The 24916-nt window shown below is 39.4% G+C and overlaps 1 protein-coding gene across 1 annotated transcript in view; it reads right to left on the bottom strand.

Moving 5' to 3' along the window:
- The window catches only part of ANKS6 (ankyrin repeat and sterile alpha motif domain containing 6), a 73611-nt gene extending 65406 nt beyond the window's left edge, over positions 1-8205 (bottom strand). The window contains exon 1 of the mRNA XM_044657228.1: positions 7871-8205. Coding sequence (XP_044513163.1) covers positions 7871-8205 — 335 coding nt within the window. The remainder of the gene's footprint in view (positions 1-7870) is intronic.
- Between the last annotated feature and the right edge of the window lie 16711 nt (positions 8206-24916).

Raw genomic sequence — 24916 nt, 5'->3', positions numbered from 1 at the left:
AGCCTTTAGTAGATTGTAGTGATACAGTCCTACCTACCCCCAACTTTCAAACCAGACTTTAGCAAAAGTAGGAGATTGTAGGGAAGCTAGGTGGCATAATGGTTAGAGTGCCAGGTCTAGATCAGGAAGACCCACCTTCTTGAGTTTAAATGTGGCCTCAGACATGTACCAGCTGCATGGATAAGCAACCACTGCTTCCAATTTGGAAAGAGTTGGTGCAAGTTCCCAGCAGATAGCTATTAACAATATAAAGGCAGGAAATGGAATTCTAGAACTGAGAGGAATGATAAAAATGGCAGTCAAAGCAAGATAGAATTGGTCCTACAATAAGGCAGTTTAGTATAGTAGGAGAATGTTATTGGCTTTGGAGACAGAGGAATTGGGTTTAAATCCTCTATCTGTCAATTACTAGTTGTAAAACATTAGGCAAATGAGCTCATCTTTTGGGTCCCCTAATTTTCTCAGTCATTAAATATGGGGATCTAACTAGATCATAGGATTATGGTTGTAAAACTGGAAGAGATCTTGGAAGTCAACCAGTCCAACCATTTCAAACAGTCACAATTTTAATATCTACTATGTGCTAGGCACTGTACTAAGAGCTGAGAATACAAAAAGAGGCAAAAGATATTCTCTGCCCTCAAAGATACAGATAAGGAAACTAAAGCCCATAGAGTCATTTACTCAAGGTCACACAAGGAAATAAATGGCAAATTTAAACTCTGGTACCTTGATTTCCAACCTCATCGCTCTTTCTATAACACTATAATCTAAAACCTATCAAGCCAAAAGGAATGCTAGAACAGAGATGTTAGAAATGTCTAGTCTATTAAAAACAAAAAAACAAAAAACAACTGAATGATGGGGTAGTCCAAATGATAGAAAATTAAGTATTTAGTCAATAATCAAGAGAATACAATGAGCCAAGAATGGGCTAGGGTTGTTCAAATGAAAGTTTGTCATAAAAAAAAGTTTGCTGAATACAATGCTTTCTCTGCTTTTCCTTTCAGCAGCTGGTCAGTGAATGCTGACCACATCCCCTTTGGTCGCTTCAAATCAACATCCTAACAGGTGGTTCATCAACAAAAACCCAGCTGTTAGAAAGCTGTCATTTTGGGGAAAGGTAGTGGTGTTGGAGCTCAAGAGGACAAATGGGTAGGAAAAGAGGTAGGTTCATTTGCGGGGCTGTTGAGCTTAAAGTGACAGCAAGATATACAAGAGCAGGTAGCCTATAAATAGTTACAATTATGAAATTTGAGAGGGCGAGTAAAAAAATAAAAATCAAGACGAACGACTTTTAAGGACACAATATACAGAGGTAACAACTGAGGTAGGCTATTATACCTTCCCCAAGCTGTACTCTACCTGTGAGAGAAAGAAATATTCCAAAAACAGTCTCTAGAAGATACAAACAGACTAGGCCTCGGATCTGTTAATGCCATGGAGAATGTCCATAGAAATCATAACTGATTTAGAACCTGGTCTATTTTCCCAAGACACAGATAGTCAATACTGGTGGGAACTCCCTAGAGACCCTCATTTTCCTAGGATACACATAGACACTATTTATTTCTGATGGTTCAGATCCAAGAAACAGAATCCACAGGCAGCTGCTACATAGCTCACACAAAAGGCAATAAAGAGAGAGGGGACGCAAGCAACATTATGAATGCAAAAGTACAAGTTGGTCCTTCTTAGACTTGGCCCCAGAGTCTTATTCCTGATCAGCAGCCCAATGATGCTACAAATCATTCTGTCTCAGTAAAATAATGGGGTTTCCCTAACAACCTCCAGTGGCAGTAAGACTGCTAACTTCTTTTATGTAATTACTGAAAATCACTGCCCCAGGACTTCCCATTTGCAAATGGCTAACCCTAGGCTAGTGGTTAGTATTTCCCTTTGTACCAGCATGTTTCCTTCCTGTGCTAATAACACCAACACTAAAGGTTGAGTAAATTTATTTACCTCAGTCTTCATGTGGCCATGTTTACCTACATTCTTGTCCACAAAAACCATGGCAATGGCTGTGCCCACTAAGAGCTGAACAAATGTCAGGGGGAAAAAAAACCAAGATATCCTTAATAGGCTACCTTTGATTGGTTGGTTGGTTGTCCACCATACTTGAAGAGGAAAAAGAGACCAATCACTTTGTCCTTTGTATAGGAAAGATACTAAATGAAGAAAATGGCCTGGCTTCGATGGACCTGTGAATGGCTCTTCTATTTGGACAGCAAGAAATTTGTTCTAGACCAAAAGCTCCCAATTTTTTTTGTCTTCAATGCTAAGGGCTTTCAACAATCTTTCTCATACTTCCTTTCAGAGGGATACTGGCTAGGCCTAGGAATTCAATTGTATAGGGAGTCCTCAGATGAAGAAAGTCCTTCTATCAATACAGGTAGCCACTTCTAACCTTTCAGAGTTGCCAAGAGCAATAGTGTCAAACTTGAGTAGAAACAGGAGCCACTAATCTATACATGGGGCAGTTAGGGAGTACAATGGGCAAAGCAGCAGAACTGGAGTTAGGAAGATCTAGGTTCAAATCCCACTCATACACTGCCTAGCTCCATGGCACTGGGCAAATCATATAACCCCTATTTGCTTCAGTTCCTCATTAAAATGAAGACATACTGGAGAAGGAAATGGTAAACGACTCTAGTATCTTTGCTAAGAAAACCCCATGGACTTCACATAGAGCTCATATGGGAGTGAACAGCTGAACAACAATTTATACATAAGAATCTCTCCAGGCCACATGCTGATTTAGTTTATTTGTTTAAATTCTTATCTTCCATCCTAGATATGACAGGAAGAAGAGTAGTAAGGGCTGGACAACTGGAGTTAAGTGACTTGCCCAGGATCATACTAAGCTATATCTAAACCGAAGACCTTCCATCTCCAGACCTGGCTCTCTATCCACTGAGCAACCTAGTTGCCCCATATTGATTTAGTTTTAATCTGATCAGGCTGTACCTGCAAGAGTCACATATCATGTCTATATTGGACATCTCTGACCTAGATACTGAGAAGTTAAAAAATTTCCAACTCAGGGTCATAGTTTGTCTTAGAAGAAGACTTGAACCTGTCTTCCTGGAGGCCAGCTCTTGCTTCTCTAAGCATTTCTATAATATTCTACATTATGTTATATCCCTTACCAAACTTTCACCTTCCTTTCTATGTGTAAGGCCATCAAGTAAATAGAGATGGCTGTGATCTATTTTGGCAGGGTTTGATACCAATGAAATAACAGATTCTTTTTTTTTTTTTTTAAAACCCTTGTACTTCGGTGTATTGTCTCATAGGTGAGAGATTGGTAAGGGTGGGCAATGGGGGTCAAGTGACTTGCCCAGGGTCACACAGCTGGGAAGTGGCTGAGGCCGGGTTTGAACCTAGGACCTCCTGTCTCTAGGCCTGACTCTCACTCCACTGAGCTACCCAGCTGCCCGAAATAACAGATTCTTGACCGCTGACACTGAATATGGGTCCCACATGGACCCTTACATTTAGTAGAACTATTATATTATATTATATTATATTATATTATATTATATTATATTATATTATATTATATTATATTATTCTTGGCTGTTGCTGTATACTTTAGGTAGATTGCCCACATTTCTGAAAAGATTTAGGTGCTGCCCCAGCATTTGATCTATAATGTACAATAATTTGAGATTCTTGGCCAATTGCGTATTTTAATTGCACCATTATTTTCTGTATATAAGAACAAGAACCCATTATGTAGTTCATTCAAAGACTCTTTCCCCTCTTAACTCCAGAGTCAGGGAGAATGGGGTAGATAAGTTGGAAGAAGCTAGTATAAGAGTGATGAACCATGCCTATTAAAGAAAGGATTGAGCCTGTATTAGAATAGGCTTTGAAATATTAAAGAAATTTGGCACACCTCTATACATCCCCACTTCTAAACCTTTGTTCATGTTGCTCTCATTGCTTGAAGCTTTCCTCCTCTCTTCCTGTCACACAGCCTACCTATCCTTCAAGACCCAAATCAAATGCCATCTGATCCATGAAGTTTTCCCTGATTTCCCCAACAGGGAAGATCTCTTTATCATTTGATTTCCAAGCATCTGGTACTTTCTTTAAACTTATATTTTAATTTGTCTCACAGTTATTCACAGATGTCTCATTACTGCTACCTGATTGTAAGCTTTGTGAGAGCAACATCTAACATACATTACCTTGCACAAAGAAGATACTGGGGAAAAAAATCTGTTGAATAAATGAATGGATTCTAATTCATTATCTAGTTGAAGCACAGGTTAGTATACTTCTGACACCTTTTCCACTAAGAGAAATAAGTTGGTTCTCCTTAAGCACAAGTATCTGGTATAACCAAGAGTCTTAAGAAGTACCTAAAAATGTGCCAAACTATATACAGCACAAGGAGATAGGAACATCACCTCTGTCAATGATAAGTATAATACCAGGCCTAAGGACAGGAGATCCTGGGTTCAAATCTGGTCTCAGATACTTCCTGGTTGTGTGACTCTAGGCAAGTCACTTAAGCCCCAATTGCCTAGCCCTTCCAGATTTTCTTCCTTAGAACCAATACAAAGAATTAAGTATAAAATGAAAGGTAAGGGTTTTAAAAAAAATAAAAGAGTATAATGGTATACTTTTCCAAACTACTATTAAAACTAGAAGTCTGGCTGCCCAATCTAATATAGCCTGAAAACTGCTTTGATGTGAGACATATGACAAGGGGAATGGAAGATTCTACCAGAAAATGTACTATTTAGCCCATTTTTCAAACTTTGGCATTCTCCTTTTAGTCAACCTAAGTGGAGAAAACCTACTCTAAAGGACATTGGAGAATTTCTGTACTAAATTCAAGTTCTGCTAATACTAAGCTGTATGTCAGTTCCCAAGCAGATTTTTTTTAAGTCTTTTATTTCTCCCAGGCTGAAAGTGGAGGGGCTACTCACTGGACCCATCCTATGACTAACTTACATGTAAGCTCTGATCTGATCAGTTTCTGGCACAGAGAGATTTCCCTCTCCTTAGGCAACCTGGTGGTTCCCATTTCTTAGCCTGAGGTGAACACTCGTAGCTTAGACCACTGTAAGTGTGAAACTCCCAAGCTCGAGAGATCCACCAGGCTCAGTCTCCATGGATGCTAAGATTACAGGAGTGTGCCACTCAGATGGCAAGCAGACTACTGCAAGCAAGGACATAGCTGTTGGAGAATCTGTTTTTAGTTATTTGGGGACAGCTGGGCAGTTCAGTGGATAGAGAGCCAGGACTGAAGACAGGAGATCCTGGGTTCAAATGTGGCCTCAGACACTTCCTTGCTGTGTAACCTGGGCAAGTTACTTAACAACAATTTCCTAATCCTTACTACTTTTCTGCCTTGGAACTAATTCTTAGGATTGATTCAAAGACAGAAGGTAAGAGTTGTTTGTTTGTTTGTTTTTTAACTTATTTAACAACTAAAGTTGTGAATGCTTATAAATGAGGAGCACATCTAATCTAGGAAAGTGAATTTACTAGGTCTCTGGTCCTGAATTGCCTCATATAAAAAATAAGTTCAGATAACCTTTGTGGTCCCTCCAAATTCCAATATGATATTATTCTAATTAATCTTATCCTTATCTCAACACTTCATGATTTTGGCGGCAATATAGGTACTCCCTCTACCAAATCATTATCACAACTCCTCTAAGAGTTTGGTAAACAATTGTTAAAGGTCAAAAAATTCTTTACACTGAAGAAAACCTGGTGAAACTCTCTCCAAATTCGGCTAAGTTGCTCCTCAAATAACAGGCATGTGAGTCTATCACCTGGTCCATCCTGGATGGCAGGACTTTCCAATCACTGAAATTTGCTCTGGGACATCACCTTCAGGAATGTACCAGGGAGCCTAGACTCCCAAATGACACATCAGAGAGGTCTTTAGCAGAGAATCCAGATGGAAAAGACCTTAGGTAATTGATCTAGTCCAACCTCTTTATTTTACAGATAATAAAACTGAGGCCCAGAGAAATGAAGTGATTCACTCAAGGTCAAACAGGTACCAAGGGGAAGAGTCCAGACTCGAACTCCAGTCCTCTGGCTCCAAATCTAGCACTCCTTCCATTATACCACACTGATAATTATCTCATCCTCATAGGCCCCAAATAATGGGATGTAGAGTACTGGATTTGAAGTTAGAGGTCAGGGTCATTCTGAACTCTGTTAGACATTGTTGTTCAGTTCATTCAACTCTCCAAGACCCCATTTGGGGTTTACTTGCCAAAGAGATTAGAGTGGTTTGTCATTCCCTTCTCCAGCTCATTTTCAGATATGGAAACTGAAGCAAATAGGAAGATGAGTCTTCCTGACTTCAGGCCCAGCACTCTACCACCTAGCTGCCCATTGGTTAGGCATAACCTTGAACAAGTCCATCTCTCTACGATTTAGCTGCTTCTAATTAAATGCTGTAGAATAAAAAGTACTCTGGATTTGGATTCAAAATACCTCACCTTTTGCTCATCTACTCAGTAATCCTGGGTAATTCAATTCAATTGGGGTCCTGCCTCCAGCATTTAAGAGCTAATGGGTGGAGGCTTCTGGGGGCTTCAGCAGATTGAAATCTAGGCCTAGAGATGGGAGGTCCTGGGTTCAAATCTGACCTCAGACACATCCCAGCTTTGTGATGCTGGGCAAGTCACTTAACTCCCATTGCCTAGCCCTTCCTGATCTCTTGCCTTGGAACCAATACATACTAGTGATTCTAAGAAGATGAAGGTTAAAAAAAAAAAAGAGCCTATGGATCCTCAGAAGGGACTAGAGGCTATTTAGTCCTTTTTTCATCTCAGAAAACTGAGGCCCAGGAGTAGGGTAAGAGACTTGTCTAAAGTTACCCCAGAAATAAGCATCAGAGGGAGTACAGAATAGTACTCTGATTCCTGGGCCATCATGCTGGGGATACACAGTGAAAAATAAAATTGCCCTTGTCCTAAATGACATTACTTGCTACTGGCATGTCCCTGCATCTCTGTACCTCATCTTCCCCATCTATAAAATCAGAGGATTAGAGTAAGTACTTTTTTAAGTTGCTTTTCCAGCATTAAATCTATATCTGTCCCTGTTCCTTTCATTCTTGCTCTATATTTTCTGTGTGAATGAATATACTACTGCACATCACTCAAGCAAAGAGAGAGAAAAGAAATGAAATTTCTTCCAATAAAATTCCCCACCAGTGGTCTGAGAGCCAGGACCATAGAGGGGAGGTCCTGGGTTCAAATTTGACCTCAGACACTTCCTAGCTGCCTGACCCTGGGTCACTTGACCACCACTGCCTAGCCCTTATAGCTCTTCTGCCTTGGAACCAATACACAGTATTAATTCTAAGACTGAAGGTAAGGGTTAAAAAAAAAATCTCCCACCTGGACACCAGATAGGTGGTGCCCATGATAACTCTGATTATTGTCCACTTCCATCACCGACTTTGCTCTCAGAGGATCCCAGGAGAAAAATAGTCTCTATTTTTGAAAGACAGACAGACACACTGATAGATACACCCAGATACACAGATATAAATAAGCAGACAGATACACAGTTACACGCACATACAAATGCAGACTGACAGATACATAGGCACTGATACAGACAAACATGGACACAGACCAACACACACACACACTTGAGGACTTTTAAACACCTAGCACACCAATCACACTGAGCCCCCATCCCCACCCCACCCCTTTACTGGAACACAGAACCAGTCTGCCCCGAGAGTTCCCGGCGGGACCGTGGGTGTTAAGGGAAAAGCGACTGGTCGGGTCTTGCTTTTACGGCCGGGCGCCTGGATCCTGGGGTCTTGGGCATGCATGTGGGAAGCTCCAGCCTGGCCGCTGGCTAGGCTCACCTTGCAGCCTGCATGAGCGGGCTCCAGCCGTAGTGGTTGCGGCTGTTGACCGAGGCCCCCTTCCGCAGCAAGAACCTCACGAGCGGCTCGTAGCCTCCGGCCGCCGCGAACTGCAGCGCCGTGTTGCCGGCTTCGTCTGTGCAGTCCACGGGCACCGGCCCCAGCAACGCCGCCGCCTGCCCAGCGCCCCCGTCCTCGTCCGGGACGCCCCTCTCCGCCGGCTCCGCCGCCGCCGCCGCCCCGGGCTCCAGCAGCCGCCTCGCAGTCTCCGTGTCGCCCTGATCGCAGGCACGCAGGAGCAGCTGGAAGGCTGGAGGGATTCCGCCTTCCCCCATCGGGACCGTCGGCCCCTGGAGGGCCCGGACCTCTGAGTCTCCTGCGCCCCAGTACTCCGGGAACCCCGACTCCGCCCCCGGATACCGATCAGGACGCGCCCTTCCTTCTCCTCCTCCTCCTCCTCCTCCTCCCCTTACTGGAGCTGCCTCCCGGTCCGGGTCCAGCCTCCTGGACTCCGTGCTCACAGGCTCTCCCGAAGCCTTGGATTCTCATTCGCCCACTCCCCCTTCCCTATCCTTCCCCAGACCTGCTGTGGGCTGCTACTACAGCGAACAAGAAGTTGTTAGGCTCCGAGAAAAACATTTCCTGCGATCCTCTCACAGTCTACAAAGAGTTATTCTTTATTTTTAAAACATTTTTTTCCCCAATGAACAGTTAGGCGCCCTACCACATCCTCGCCATTGGGAGTGAAAAAAGAAAAAAAAAAAGAAAAACAAAGTCTAACAAATATGCAGTTAATAAGCCCGGGGAGAGAGTTTTAAAATTTGTTATATAAATGCTATATATTTTATATATGTTATAAAAACAGATGCAAAAAAAAGGTATTCTGCTATCCCATGCCATCAATATGGTATGTTCCCTCTGATATTTCCAAATCTCAGTTTCCGTTTGTAAAATGGACCTAATTACAATTTACCCCACAATCTACCCCACCAGGTATCTACATAGAAATTTAAATGGATATCCAAAAATTTGACCTATACTGTTAATTTATTATACTGAAAAGGTTTGCACATAGCTTTGGGAAAGGGCATTCCTATTTGCATCACTTAAAGAGGAAGAGGAGCTTACCACACACTCATAAGTACAAATGAGGCAGTTAGGCAGTACAGTGATTTGTGCTGGACCTGAGTTCAAATCCTGATTCAGACATTTAGTAGCTGTGGGACCCTGGACGAATCACTTAGCCATTCTAGACCCCAATTTCCTCATCTGTAAAATGGAGAAAATAAAAACATCTACCTCTCAAAGTTGTTGTGTGGATCAAATGAAATTATATTTGTAAAGTTCTTTACAAATCTCAAAATGCTATGTAAATATTAGTTATTATTGCAAATAGGAACGTAAGAAAAAGCAGGATCCGACCACTAGTAAAGGTCTTAAATTGGGCAACAAAACCATCAATCATCTTCCTCATCAAGGTACATCCCTTTAGTTCCTTTTTCTTCTAGGTTACTTTTTAAGTTTTGAGGCACACAGAAATAGGTTTTGTTTGAAAGTGGCAAATGTAATTTTCCACACTAAAACATACTGCATAGGTGAAATGGGTTGAGCAGATCCAGTAAATAGTTCAGGATCTAATGTATAAATTGGTGCTTAACAAATGTTTCTCCATTGATTTATTTAACAGTCCTGTAGCAGTAAACAATAAAAGTTTAAGTGGGCTAAGGAGGGGCAGGAGATTTGATACCAAAAAAAAAAAAAAAAAGATGCTTTATACCAAAAATCTTTTCCTATTTCTTTTTTATATATATATAAAACTTTTCTGATTTTTGTTTGCTCTTTTCTTGGATAAATGGATGTATTCATTACTTATTATGGTATGGTCTTTGCCTAAATGGCATTTCATGGAAAGGAAGTCAAACTTAGAATATCTCTTCTCCATTAAGGGATGTTGACCAGAAAGCAGCTTAAACCAAGGGGAATTCATTTCCCCTAGACTAGCAATATTTAGGGAGAGAAGTATCAATAGAGGTAATTCTGGTCCAGTACACTCTCTCTGAGGATAAGAGTAATGAACCTCATGGCTTGTTGTGCTCCCCTCTAGACAGAAATCAGAGTCTTCCCTGGAGAGAAGTGGGTGAGATCCCTAAGATAGCTATTCACATCTCCCTCTGAGATACATTAAACCCATATGGACATACACATAATCTACATGGGCAACACACACAGACCTTACATTAGCAAATGTTGCTGTTGTTAGCAGTGCCCTAATTTTATAATAAAGCAAAGAAAGTTTGCCAACATTAGCAGCCTGTCCAGAAACTTCCCAATGTAAAACCACTTGGAGTGACCTGGCCTAAGATAGGGTCCAAAGGATAATGAAAACTTTCATTGAAGCCCCATATTCACCCATGATCCCTAGACCCAATAGTAGTCTAAAACAGTATTTTAGAGAGATAGGAACTCTCATGTGTACACAAACATGACTCATCCTTTATATTCCTCATGATGCCAAACACTCATTAACTATTTCCTCCTATTGTCCTTTATCAGTTTCTCACTCTTCAGAGGGAGCTAGATATTGCAATGGATAGAGCATTTGGCGTGGAGTCAGGAAGTTCAAATGCAACTTCTGACACAACTAGTTGTGTGGCCTTGAGCAAATTACTTAATCTCTCTTTGCTTCTATTTCCTCATCTGTAACATGGGGATAATAATAGCACCTGCCTGATAGGATTGTTGCAAGGAATGAATGTGTGCTTAGCATAGTGTGGGGAACGTATTCAAATGTGAACTATTATTTTTATTATCTAATCCTAGTAGTCTATTGACTCTGCTTCTGAAAAATCTTGTCCTTTTCTACCTCTATACCTATCTCAAAAATGCCCTCTAACTTTTCCTCATTTATCCCTTATGGCCCACCTCAATCCCATCTTCTCTGAGAGGTTATATTTAACTAGCCATGGTGTTCCTTTCCTCCTCTGAAAAACTCATTTGATGCCTGGTAAATCACCATTTGTTGTAACTTATCTTTTTTATATGTGTATGGTTTGTCCTTCTAAGTAAATGATATCATAAACTCCCTGCCCTCTTCCCCATCCTGCTCCCAAATGTGAGAATTTTCTCCATAATATCCCTAACAGGTAATGATCTAGCTGGCCTATCGGTGGATATTGCCAGAAACAAAGAATTTACAATCTCACAAGGCAGGGCATATTTAATTGTTGGACAGCTCCAACAACTGCAAAAAATGAAGTTTACAAATTAAGGGGAAAACAAAACAGCTTGGTCCTAAAGATATGACAAACTCTTCTTTCTAACCCCACTCCTTTGCAGAAGTAGGGGGCCCACAGGTAAGGAATATTTGCATGTTCTGTACTGTCATTTTTTTTAAACCCTTAACTTCTGTGTATTGGCTCTTTGGTGGAAGAGTGGTAAGGATGGGCAATGGGGGTCAAGTGACTCTCCCAGGGTCACACAGCTGGGAAGTGTCTGAGGCCGGATTTGAACCTAGGACTTCCCGTCTCTAGGCCTGATTCTCAATCCACTGAGCTACCCAGCTGCCCCTGTACTGTCATTTTTTAATATATTGTTTTTACTGATTTCCTCCTTTCTTCTATATTTTCTTTTTAAAAAATCTCATCATTAAGGATGGTTTTCTGGTAGGGATGAGATACAAGGGAATAATTTAAGTGATTTCAAAAGATATCACTTTTTTTTTCATTGAAGTAAGCTTTTTATATTCAGTTGAAAACTGCTTCCTTATAGGTCTGCTCCACTAGTCCTGGCTTTTTAAATTAGAACTACATATATAGTCTTATGACATGACAACCTTATAAATATGTGAAGACAGCTATCATTCTTTTCTACATTCTACACCAATCTTCCCTTTTTCAGGCTAACCATGCCATCATTCTGTCAACAATCCCCCCTTAAGACACAGCATTAAGTCCATTCACTGTCCTGTTCTTTTGGGCATGATTCAGTCTTTCAATATTCATCCTAAGATATGGCCCATCGGAATGAGTAGAATTGTTGCAGGAGGTTGCTGTTCACAGGACCTAGTTTCTAAGATAAGGATTCTTAACCTGAAGGTCTTTGAGCTTGTTTTTTCAAAAACTATTTATGGTAAGTATATTTTAAGTATAATTAGTTTCCTTTGTAATTCTCTATATTTATTTTATGCATTCTGAAAAGGAACTATAGACTTCACCAGAGTGCCAAAGGAGTCCATCTCTCTCTCTCTCTCTCTCTCTCTCTCTCTCTCTCTCTCATACACACACACACACACACATTAGTAAACCCTGTTAAAAAAATAACAGTCTAGAATCTTTGAGTTATGATTATGTCCTAGATAGAAAAACCCTAAGAAGGGTTGAAGGTCACAATCATCATGAGGTAATTGTCCACTCTATCAACTCAGTCCAGATGTACATAAGACAGGATATCTTCTGACTTCTTTCCACCTCATTCATAACACTTAGTGCACAGTTCCATGTTCTAAGCTTCCACATTTAAATCCAGTAATCCCACAAAAATCAAGCCCCCTTTCCTCATGAGCTCTGTTTGTGAGGGAAACCATGAAGTACCTTCTTCAGAAAAAATTATGCCTGAGAAAATTAAACCTGTCTCATACTGTTTTCCAATTTTCTGTATAATTCTCCTCAGAAGGGAATGTATGTTTTATAATATATAATGTAAAGTTTAAATTCTTTTGAGAGTAATTTCAGGATAAGAAATTTGCCATCTCCCCCAAATCCAGACAACGAACCTGTTTGGAGAAGGCACCATGAAGATGCCTGAAGAACCTTCACTGGATCATGAAGATCAAAAAAACGAACTTTGGGGTACAGTTGATTAAAATATGGGGAGTTGAAGGCATTTGTCTTGAATGTACACTCTTATGCCAAAGGGGACTGCCCCAATTGGCTTTTTGTCAATGTGGTTAGCAATCATTGGTTCATTGTCTTGTCCTCTTTTCTTTTACCCCCAAATTTCTGTAATTTAAAAGTTAGTTATGTTTACAAGAGCATTCAAGGAGACCAGACTCTCTCCGCTCTCAGGGGGGAATGTGATAATGGAAATTTGGGGTTCTTTGAACTGATTTTGAGGTCCCTGGTCTAAACTTCCTGTGGACATTTAGGACTCTTTCAAAACTACATTTCCCATAATTCCTCTTGCATAATACAGGTGGGCAGGAAGTGTGATTGTGTAAAGAGAGGTATAAGACTCGGGATGTGATTGGGACACTCTCTCTTTCTTAGGAAGCAGCCAAGGGGGAGGTATGGCGGGCCATTTTTGAATTAGATCTTGGCAGGCATATGGTTCTTTTTAATTATCAATATGGATTACATGAAACCCTTAATATTTTTAAATATACCCTTCTATATCAATTTTATTTGTAACAGTTACAAGCAGTTTTTGTCAAATAGTGGGTTCTTATCTCCAAACCTGGGATCTTTATCAAACACTAGCTTGCTGAGTCATTTACCCCTAATCTATTTCATCTATCTACCATTCTATTTATTAGCCAGTAGGAGGTTCTTTTGATGACTACTGCTTTATAGTTCAGTTTAAGATCTGGTACTGCCAGGCTACCAACCTTCACCTTTTTTTCATTAGTTCCCTTGATATTCTTGACCTTTTGTTCTTCCATATGAATTTTGTTATTATCTTTTATAGTTCTATAAGTAGTTTTTTGGTAGTCTGATTGGTATGACACTAAATAAGTAAATTAAATTAGGTAGTATTGTCATTTTTATTATATTAGCTCAGCCTACCCTTGGCTACAGTAGTATTCTGGAAACAAAAATATACTGTTAGAACATAAATATCACAGCTGAGTTTTTATCATTTCAGTGCAATAAATTCACACAGCTACATCATCATTTAAGTATTATTTCTAAACATTCTGTGGCCTTTTTCAAAGGGGGCCAGGGTGTTGGTAGAGAAGAAGTACTGCAAGCTTTAGAGGTCTCTTTTTTCAAATTCAAAACGATCTCGGGTGGAATATAATTTAAATACTGGAAACATTCAAAACATACAAACAATAGGGACAGACTTTCCAGCATGTTTTTACTAATAGCTCTTTTCCCCCCTATAGTGAAGTCAAAGAAAGAATACAGGTAATCAATTTTTCTTATATTACACTTATGATGATAGCAGTGTCTTATAAGTATCAGCCCGAATCAAAGAATTTAAAATAGTATCTTATAAGATCTGTTATCTGCCAGAGAGAGGTCTGTAATATTTCTTGGACCCATCTCTTCTTCCCTACTTGTACTACTGTCAGCAGTGCCTTAGCACAGTACCTGGCACATACAAAAGCATCTGACATTGACTGATTACTATCACCTATTCCAGGTGTTTATTACCTCTTGCCTAAAGAATTTCAGTAGTCCCTAGGCTGTCTCTTTGCTACCAGTAATATCATCCTTCCAATACATTTTTCACACCACTTTCAATTTAATGAACCTAATATGCAATTATGACCACATCATTGCCATACTCAAGAATTCACAACAGTTCCCGATTTCTTAGAGAATGAAGTTCACTTCTTCAGATAACTAACTGGAAAGAGGAGAGACTGAGGCAGGAAAAGTGAACAAGAGCAGCTAGGTGGCTCAGTGAATTGAGAACCAGTCTTGGAGACAGGAGGTCCTGGGTTCAAATGTGACCTCAGATATTTCCTAGCTGTGTGACTCCAGGCAAGTCACTTAACTCTAGCTTTTATTGCACTTCTGCCTTGGAACTGATACTTAGTATGGATGGAAGGTAAGGGGTGGGAAGTGGCCAATAGACTATTACAAATGGCTTGCACTAGTGGTATCAGTATTAGAAGACAGAAGCAGGCATATAAGAGACATTATGAAGGTAAAAATTACAGGACTTGACAGCTGATTGGATATGTGGAGTCACAGACAAAGAGACCTACCTTGCAAACCTGTGACAAGGAGAATGATGGTCCAACAATAAAAGGGAAATTAGGAAGGGGGGAGAGTTTATAGGGAAGAATAAAGATAACAAGTTGAGTTTTGGAATATTGAATTTAAGATTCCTAAGGGATATCTAGTTTGAGAAGTCTGACAGATACTGGAGATTGGAGACTGGAAGTCAGAAGAGAGGTTTGTCCAATAGATCTGAGATTCATCAGCATCTAAAGCAGGGGTCGGCAAGGTATGGCTCTCGAGCCTTATCTGGCTCCACCTCCCAACCGGCCAGTCTGGGCAGAGCCCCAGGATGTGCCCCAGGAGGCCCTTCAGCCCCCACCCCATATTCCAGCACCTTCTGCCTCCATCCTCCTCCTTCTGCAGGCGTTTATGGCTCTCAAGGCCAAAAAGTTTGCTGACCATTGATCTACAGGATAATGGAATCCATGGGAGTTAATGAGATCACCAACTGAAAGAGCATAGAGGGAAAAGAATTGAGGGTCCCAGACAAAGCATAGGGGCACCTTCCCAATTAGTGGGTATGATGTGGAAGAGGGTTCAGTAAAGAAAAAGAAGATAGAGTAGTCAGGTGGATAGGAGAATCAGAAGAGAGTAGTGTCATGAAAACTCAGAGAAGAGCATCAAGGTGAAGAGGATGATCAATAATGTCCAAGGCTATAGAGATCAAGAAGGAGGATTCCTTTTAGGAATCAAAAGGTTCATCTATCATAAAAGCAATGTTTTACATCATTTTCAAATTGATATAACTCTCTTTATACAAAACTCAAGTCAAGTCACCCAGTATTTACTGAGGATTTACTATGTGCCAGGAATCATTCTAAGCACTGGGGCTATAAAAGCAAGACTTTATCTGTCTGTCTATCTATCTATCTATCTATCTATCTATCTATCTATCTATCTATCTATCTATCTATCTATCTATCTGTTTGTTTATTTATTTACTTATTTTTATTTAATTTTTTTAGGAGCTCATGTTCTAATAGGGAATATAACATGTGCAAACAACTATGTACACACATGACATATACAAACCTTTCCTAATTTCTCTGACTCCTTCCTGCCCCGCTGCTTAACTTTTAGTGCACAGGGGCAAAGCACTAGAAGCTAAGCAGGGGGCAGGAAGAGAACAAGAGAATCTAGGAAAGGTTTTTTAAAGAAGGTAGAATTTTGTACTGTCTTTAAATAAGCCAGGGAAACCAAGAGGCAGAGACAAGGAAAAAAGGACATTTCAGGAATGGGAGACAGTCATTAAAAGGCATGGAACTGGAAGTTGGAATGTAATACATTTTCTGTCCTTTTCGGCATGAAAATCTCTATGAAAAGGGCATTACTTTAAAAGGAACGGTATCTTACACTTATACCTACTAACTAAAAGGAACAGTATCTTACACATATATTCCCATTAACTTTGTCCTGGGCTCTCTTATTTCCTCTCTCTATACTCTCTTATTTGATCACAATAGTTTACATGGGTTCAATCATCTCTACAGAGATAACCTCCAAATAGCTATATACTGATCTGGTCTCTCTTCTGAGCTCCAGTTCCCATAGTCCCGATTGGAAGTTTTTAACTAGTGACTCAAATCACTTAAATATAGCTATTTAAAAAATTTATTAAGTAAAACAAAAAAAAGAGAAATTATACAATTATTTTGAGGCTGGGCTGATTAAAAAAAACTGTCTATGAGGCTTCTAAAATTTAACATGTAGTCAGATTGGGTATTCAGACTAGGTATTGGGAATACAAATACCAAAAAGAAATAGCCCCTGACCTCAAGAAAAACCCATGTGCTTTCTTGTAGCTCAAAAATATTTTTGGGGAAAAAAGGAAATATATGGATGCACCTCAGTGCCACATCTGGAATATCTTCTAATAACGTTCATAGGACACAAATATTAAGCATTTTGTGGTCACATAGCTTATTAGACATAGCAAAATTGAAAAAAAAATGCTCTTATAGAGAGCCCTCTGTCTCCAGTCATCTTCTTGAAATACTTCCAAATGCTGCAAGGTGTGTGTCTAGGAACCCAACTCTGAGTCTTTCTCGTTTTATCAAGGGAAAACTAGGGAAATGTTTGTGAAGAAAGCTGTCTTCTCCTCTATCTCACAAAGCAATAGGATTTTCATTCATTGTTAGAACCTACTACTCTAGATACACTTTCACTTTATGTTTCCATCTGTTGTACATTTGGAGAGTTACAGTCTCCAAATCTCAATTTATCTAAAATTAATCTAAAATCTCAATTTGCTATATCCCATGTGGGAATTTGGAAATTTTTATTGAGATCACTGGCTCTTCACTTTAGGTAGCCAGAAGAGCCAACAGGAAGACTACCATGGGGATAGTTGAGGAAAAAGAGAATGCCTATCTTTTTCATTCTCTTTCTTGAGAGCTCACAAAGGAGATGAGAATGGTATTCATCAAAAGCTGGATTCCCCGTGGGGATTAGTGGAGGACAGGGTGTTAAACAACTTTATCACTTCCTTTCTTTAAATAATCATCATTATCCCAAATCCGGGGTGGGGGGAAATAATAATTCACTTGAATAAAAGGGCATGGAATGGGCACAGGTCAGGGGGGTAGAATGAGCATAAGTTATATCCTCTTTTTAGTTCCATTTCAAATATATTCAATATGTTCTGCCTCAACTAGTTCTCCCATACCCATTATATTTTTCTTTTCCCTGCTTTGGGAATTGACACTGTTCATAATCTGTCATTCTCTGTCTCAATATTTTGCAAATAAGTCATTTTTTCTACTGAAGTCAATTGAGTTTCCAATTAATTCTAACAGTTTCTTGGCTTGTCCTTCATAGTCTCTCTTGACTACAAATACATCCATGCCAAATAAGTGTTTTAGCTTCTTGGGTCTTAGCTCTCATTGTGATGTCTTTTGTATTAAACTTTTCTTGGAAAAGCAGCGAGGGTAGTAGAAAGAATACAAGTTTTGGAGTTGTAGGAAGGGGGCTAAATCCTGGTTGTGCCACTACCTGTGGGATGTTGGCACAAATCTCTTTACCTCCATGGCCCTCAGTTTCCCCATCTATAAAATGAGTAAGATAGGATAACTTAGAAATTATCTGAGGTGTTGCTAAGAGGCAAATATCTCTAAATTCTCTTCCAATTCTAGATGTTATGTTTGTAATAACAGGGATATTGGGAAGCTGATGGTCTGGCCAGGGCCAGGTGCCTGCAAGACACTCTCCTCCCCCTCACACAGGCTTGAGTGAGTGGGGAGGGGCAAGTGCTCCTTCCTCTCAAACCCTTTCTTCTCAGCAGTTGGTTTTCAGTTGAATGTGGAAACAGGACAATGACTTCTGACAAGGCTCAGCAAAGCTAATCTCTTATGATGTCCTCCTCAACTTATATTCTCCACAGGTTTGATTGAGGAACTGAGTAGAAGCTAGATATCTTGACGATAAGGACTGAGAAGGAACAGACTTCTTAGGCTGGCAACAGTCAGGAACCAAGCTTAATGGCTGTGTGAGTATACCAAAATAAAACTCAGGCACTGCTATCAAAGATAAAGCTTATATTGATAAAAGAAGGAAGGGAAAACAGGGAAACTGGATAAACTGGGAAGCCCTGATCAGTTAGGTAGAAACTGTCCCTCCCCGCGAGGAGGGAGTGGCCGACCTTTAGCTAACTTGCCCTCAAAGCTAATAATAATTACTCCTAATATCTAAATAACTAAATAACTATTATATTGATGCTGGAAAGGTCTAATCCTTCTAGACAGGCAAACTCCTGAGTAGAAACCACAATGGCTTTTGCCACTATGGCCTCCTAGGCAAACCCCAAACTGAGAAAACCAAGCAGAAAGATCTGCTCCCCTCAACCCCCAGGAATCAACTGTTAAAAACTCCTTTCCAACTGTCCCCTCACCCAGAGTTCTCGGGGGGGGGGTCCTCTGGAATTCTGGGTGAGGCTTGATCCTGTACCTTGCAGGAATTCCACTGCCAAGACTTTGAGGGGGCGTCACCCTGAAACTGGGTGACCTGAATGGTCGTGCCACCCCACAGGAGTTGGGCATGAGGCTTCCCTATAAGAGGAGGTATTGGGGTTCACGCAAGCCTCCCCCGAGGTCAGCCAACTTCACAGTGGGTGGTCTGGCTTCAAGATAGAGGTAGCCAGACCCAGCTGTGATTTCCCTCCCCCTCTTTGTCTCTCAGGCACTCTGGAACGCTGTCTGACTAATGAATGGCTTTTATTAATATCAATATAGGGATTGGGGAAAGGGATGAAGGGCAGAGGGATTTTGGGGTGCCCTCTTCTCTATTTCTATGGGGTCTGTCACTCGGGTGGGAACCTTTGGGGTTCCCACTTCTAAGCGTCTCCCCTCACCGCTTCTTCTTCAGTTTCTATTTCTATTTCCTATTTCTATCCTTTTCTACAATTGCAAGTTAAACTGGAAAGGGTCTCTCAGCAAGGTTGGGTAATGGGAGAAGGAGCCTAAGAGATGGCTCCCAAAATGGAGTCCAGACAATTAGCTGACTCTACGGTTGAAGTCTTGCTGGATGAGAAGCGATGGGATGCCTTTGACCAGGGAAGCAGAGTTTCAATGTCCAAAGAAAGATCCTCAGGAAGGTCTCAGGACTGAATCGGAGCTGAGATGTTCTCTTCCTCCCTCTCTCAGTCCTCTGCCAGAACTCCTTCCCCTCTTCTCTCCTCCAGAGAATTACCCAGAATTCTCTCTCGTCCCAACTGTCAGTAACTGTCACCAAAGGCCTTCTTCTGGCTCTTTTTGTCCCATCCCCCATCCTTACAATAACCTATATCAGACTATTCACTGCCTTGGTGAGGAGCATAGATAGAAGACGGAGAAGATCTGAATTTTAAAATGTGAAAAAAATTGTCAAAACCTGTTTCTACATGTAACTGAAAAAAAAATATTAAAAATTACCATCTTTCTGACTTCCATACAGGACTGTCCTGTGCTGTTTGGGATCTTAATGCATCAACTTTCCCCTTGCTCTGGAACTGCACAAGTCCATATGATTTAGTACCATTAAAGGGCAATATTCAAATTTCTTCCTCTCTGCATCATTACTCCACCATTCACCAAACCATTCTAGGCTTGTCTCTGGTCCTCAGGCTCATGGCTCTCTAATTGATCTTTCTACCTGTCAAGACACTCCACAGGACAATGCAGACTCAATATCCTCATCTGGTGCTAGTTCCTTCTTTATAGGGTCTTGAGGATGCAGTGGCTTCTCAGAGGCATCAGTCCCTTTCTAGATCTGAGTGTGGTCATGGAAGGCCTTTAAGATGGGCTACTTTCTACATCCATATATGCATCAGACTCTCTGCCTTCCAGTTCTGCATAATAAACTTACTCTCTGTGTCTTCCTTGAGTGTATTCCATTAGAAGGAAGCAGCTCCCCTTTTGTGCCTGTATCCTGAATCCTTTCACAGAAGAGTGAGGACTTTCCTGACTTTTTTTAAATACTTACCTTCCATGTTGGCTCCAAGGCAGAAGAGTGGCAAGGGCTAGGCAGTGGGGGGTTAAGTGACTTGCCCAGGGCCACACAACTAGGAAGTGTCTGAGGCCAGATTTGAACCCAGGACTTCCTGTCTCTAGGCCTGGCTTTGAATCCACTGAGCTACCCAGCTGCCCCCATTCCTGACTTCTTTTTTTTTTTTTTTGAACCCTTACCTTCTGTCTTGGAGCCAATACTGTGTATTGGCTCCAAGGCAGAAGAGTGGTAAGGGTAGGCAATGGGGGTCAAGTGACTTGCCCAGGGTCACACAGCTGGGAAGTGTCTGAGGTCAGATTTGAACCTAGGATCTCCCATCTCTAGGCCTGGCTCTCAATCCACTGAGCTACCCAGCTGCCCCCATTCCTGACTTCTTATAATAATTTCCTAACCACAATTTATATGTTGACTTATTTTGAGTTGATCATGGAATACATCTAGTTTATCCAGTACAATAGCTACTGATGCATAACTTGTATTTATCTTCTTGGTAGTCATTTGGCTTTTATTATGTATGAATAATGCAAAGTGAGATGAGCAAATGTTCTATAAACTGATGTTTTTTGTTGCTTTTGTTCATGTGATGGAACCAACCCTGCTATTATTCCCTTTATTTGCTTCTCTAAGGAGGTATACTTCTACTTAGCTTCCACTTTGTTATTTATGGAAAAGGTTTGACTTTGGATTCAGAGGACCTTAGTTCAAATCCTTCTTTGGATGCTTTTTGCCTCTGTGATTCTGGGCAGGTCACATATCTCTCTGGGCTTCAGTTTCTTGACTTGTAAATGAGAGGGTGAACTAGATGGCTTTTGGAGTCCTTTCCAATTCTACATTCATGATTCTAAATCCAACTATTGCCCACTAGGTAGTACTTTGGACTGGGTACTGGTCTTTGAGTCAAGAAGACCTGAAGTTCAAATTCTACCTCAGCCACTTATGGGATTTGGAATGCCAGTTAAGTTATGATCTCTGAGCCTCAATGAGGAAGTTGGACTTGATGACCACTAAAATTCTTCTAGCTTTAAATTTATGATCCTATAATTATTTTAATTCTAATAATTTAATTTATTGTGAGAATGCCAAAATAAATATAATTCATTTCTCCTATTAGTTATATCAACTTGATTGATTGGCACAACAGAACAAGTACTCATAATTAAATTTGTGTTTGTAGGGAAGCAATATGGCACAAAATGAAATGAGCATTGGCTATGTATGACCTCCTATATTGAAAGCTATGGCCTTCAGACTTGGGCAAATCATCTAGCACTTTTCTCCCGTTATTTATGACTGTGTCACTATTACTGTAGAAGCAGCAGAGGAATATAAAGGATTGAGGGCTATTTTCCATTTTAGTGTATTTTTTTGGGTCACCATGGCCAAAAAAATTAATTTTTTGGTGGCCAGCATTCTGGTGCTTGGCTAAACTTTATATTCTTAGTGTCGAAACCTATGAAAAAACCTCTCTCTTTGTTTAAGTTCAACTGTAAATAATAAGAAATAATATGTTTTTTGCTTTAAAAAGATCCAGACTTGTACACAATAGGCTTTTCTAAGGCAATGGATTCAGGGTAGAAATTGAAGTTTGTCCAGTGGTAGTCTATTCACCCAAGAGAAGTGCCCTCTCTTCCATTCAAAGGGAAGGACCTGGGATAAAAAGGAACATACCTTCTTTTCAGCAGCATATGGTAAATATACCAAGATCGACGACGTACTAGGGCATAAAAATATCACAAACAAATGCAGAAAAGCAGAAATAATACATGCAACTTTTTCAGATCATGTTATAAAAATTTTAATTAGTAAGGGTTCATGGAGAGGCAAATTAAAAATTAATGGAAATTAAATAATCTAATTCTTCAATACTGGGGGGTTAAAGAACAAATCATAGAAACAATTATTGATTTCATTGAAGAGAATGACAATGTGGATTCAACATCAAAATTTGTGGGATACAGCCAAAGCAGTACTCAGGGGAAAATGTTTATCCCTGAGTGCCTATATCTACAAAAAAGAGAAAGAGAAGATCAATGAATTGGGCAGGCAACTAAAAAAACAAAAAAAAAACAAAACAAAAAACAAAAAAAATAAAATAAAATAAAACACTGGAAAAAGAACAAGTTAAAAATCTTCAGATAAAGACCAAAAATGTAAGAGGGAAAATTTAGGTATTTATAGATATATATTAAAAATATGTGGCCGCCAGGAATCAACAATTTAGGTTGATTCCGTAATTAAATCAGACCCAAGTCAGCATCGGGTTGAAGAGTTTATTTACAATCGGTAGGTAAAAGTAGGAATAAAGAGAAAAAGGAGAGGCTTGGCCTGGACGGAGAGAGAAGAAGGTTACAAAGCTTGATAAATGAAGCTGTAAGCCACAAGGCCCAATAGCCAGATAGGCAGAGTTTAGAACTGGCCCAGCTAGGCCAAGGAAGTCAGCCTTACCCACGTGACAATATAGATTGGAAATCCTAAAAATCAAAGGAGAAATTAATAAAATTGAAAATAAAAGAATCATTTAACTAATAGATAAGCCTGGGAGCTGGTTCTTTGAAAAAACAAATAAAATAGATAAACTATTGGTTAATATAATTAAAAAAGAAAGAAGATAATCAAATTAACAGTATCAAGAATTAAAAGGGTGATCTCACCTCTAATTATGAAGAAATTAAGGCAATTATTTTGCCCAATTATATGACAATAAATATGACAATCTAGGTGAAATGGATGAATATTTACAAAAAATATAAATTGCCTAGATTAACAAAAGAGGAAATAAAATATTTAAATAATCCCATCTCAGAAAAAGAAATTGAATAAGCCATGGAGGAACTCCCTAAGAAAAACTCCCCAGGACTAGATGGATTCACAAGTGAACTCTTATCAAACATTTAAAGAACAATTAATCCCAATACTCTACAAACTATTTGACAAAATAAGCAAAGAAGGAATCTTACCAAATTCTTTTTATGATACAAATATGGCACTTATCCCCAAGCCAGGAAGACCAAAAACAGAGAAAGAAAACTATAGACCAATCTCCTTAATGAACATAGATGCAAAAATCTTAAATTATACTTCTATTTAACTTCCACTTTGTTATTTATGGAAAAGCAAAATACTAGCAAAAACACTACAAGATATCACAAGGATCATTCACTATGACCAGGTGGGATTCATGTCAGAAATGCAAGACTGTTCAATATTAGGAAAATCATCTACATAATTGACCATATCAACAACCAAACTAACAAAAAACACATGATTATCTCAATTGATGCAGAAAAGGCCTTTGACAAAATACAACACCCATTCCTATTAAAAACATTAGAAAGTATAGGAATAGAAGGGGGGGCCTTTCCTCAAAATAATAAACAGTATTTATTTAAAACCATCAGCAAGTATCATCTGCAATGAGCAAGGATGCCCATTATCACCTCTATTATTTAACATTGTACTAGAAATGCTAGAAACTCTAGCAGTAGGATTTAGAGAAGAAAAAGAAATTGAAGGGATTAAAGTAGGCAGTGAGGAAACTAAATTAACACTCTTTTAGATGATTTGATGGTATATTTAGATGATTTGATAGAGAATCCTAGAAAATCAACTAAAAAGTTAGTGGAAATAATTGATAACTTTAGCAAAGTTGCAGGATACAAAATAAACCCAAACAAATCATCATCATTTCTACATATTTCCAATAAAAATCAGCAGCAAGTGTAAGAAAGAGAAACTCCATTTAAAATCACTCTAGACAATATAAAATATCTAAGAATCTATTTGCCAAGACAAACACAGGAATTAAATGAACAAAACTACAAAATGATTTTCACACAAATAAAACTACATCTAAATAATTAGAAAAACATTAATTGCTCATGGGTAGGAAGAGCTAATATAATGACAATCCTATCTAAATCAATGTACTAATTCAGTTCCATACCTATCAAACTACCAAAAAACTTTTTTATAGAATTAGAAACAATTATAACAAAGTTTACCTGGAAGAAGAGAGCAAGAATATCAAGGGAAATAATGAAAAAAAAATGTGAAGAATGGGGGTCTAGCAGTACCAGATCTTAAACTGTACTATAAAGCAGTGGTCATCAAAACAATATGGTTCTAGCTAAGAGACAGAAGGGAGGAATACACTTAGAATAAATGCCCTTATCAAGCTAGTGTTCAATAAACCCAAAGATCCCAGCTTTTTGGGACAAGAACTCACTACTTGACAAAACCTGCTTGGAAAATTGGAAAACAGTATGGGAAAAACTGTTTGGTTCAACATCTCATACCCTATACCAAGATAAATTCAAAATGGGTAAATGACCTAAATATAAAGAGGGAAATTGTTAGTAAATTAGGGGAACACAGAAGAGTCTACCTGTCAGATCTATTGAAAGGAAATAATTTAAGACCAAGCAAGAGATAGAGAACATTATAAGATGTAAAGTGAAATTTTTTTTGATTATATTAAATTTAAAAGTTTTTTGTACAAACAAAACCAATGCAACCAAAATTAGAAGGGAAGCAACAAATAGGGGGAACATTTTATAACTAAAATCTGACAAAGATCTAATTTCTCAAATTTATATGGAACTAAGACAAATGTACAAGA

The sequence above is a fragment of the Gracilinanus agilis genome, chromosome 1 (assembly GCF_016433145.1).
Source record: "Gracilinanus agilis isolate LMUSP501 chromosome 1, AgileGrace, whole genome shotgun sequence".
Lineage (NCBI taxonomy): Eukaryota > Metazoa > Chordata > Mammalia > Didelphimorphia > Didelphidae > Gracilinanus > Gracilinanus agilis.
The sequence above is the reverse complement of the archived record's forward strand: the minus strand, read 5'-3'. Positions and strand labels throughout refer to the sequence as shown.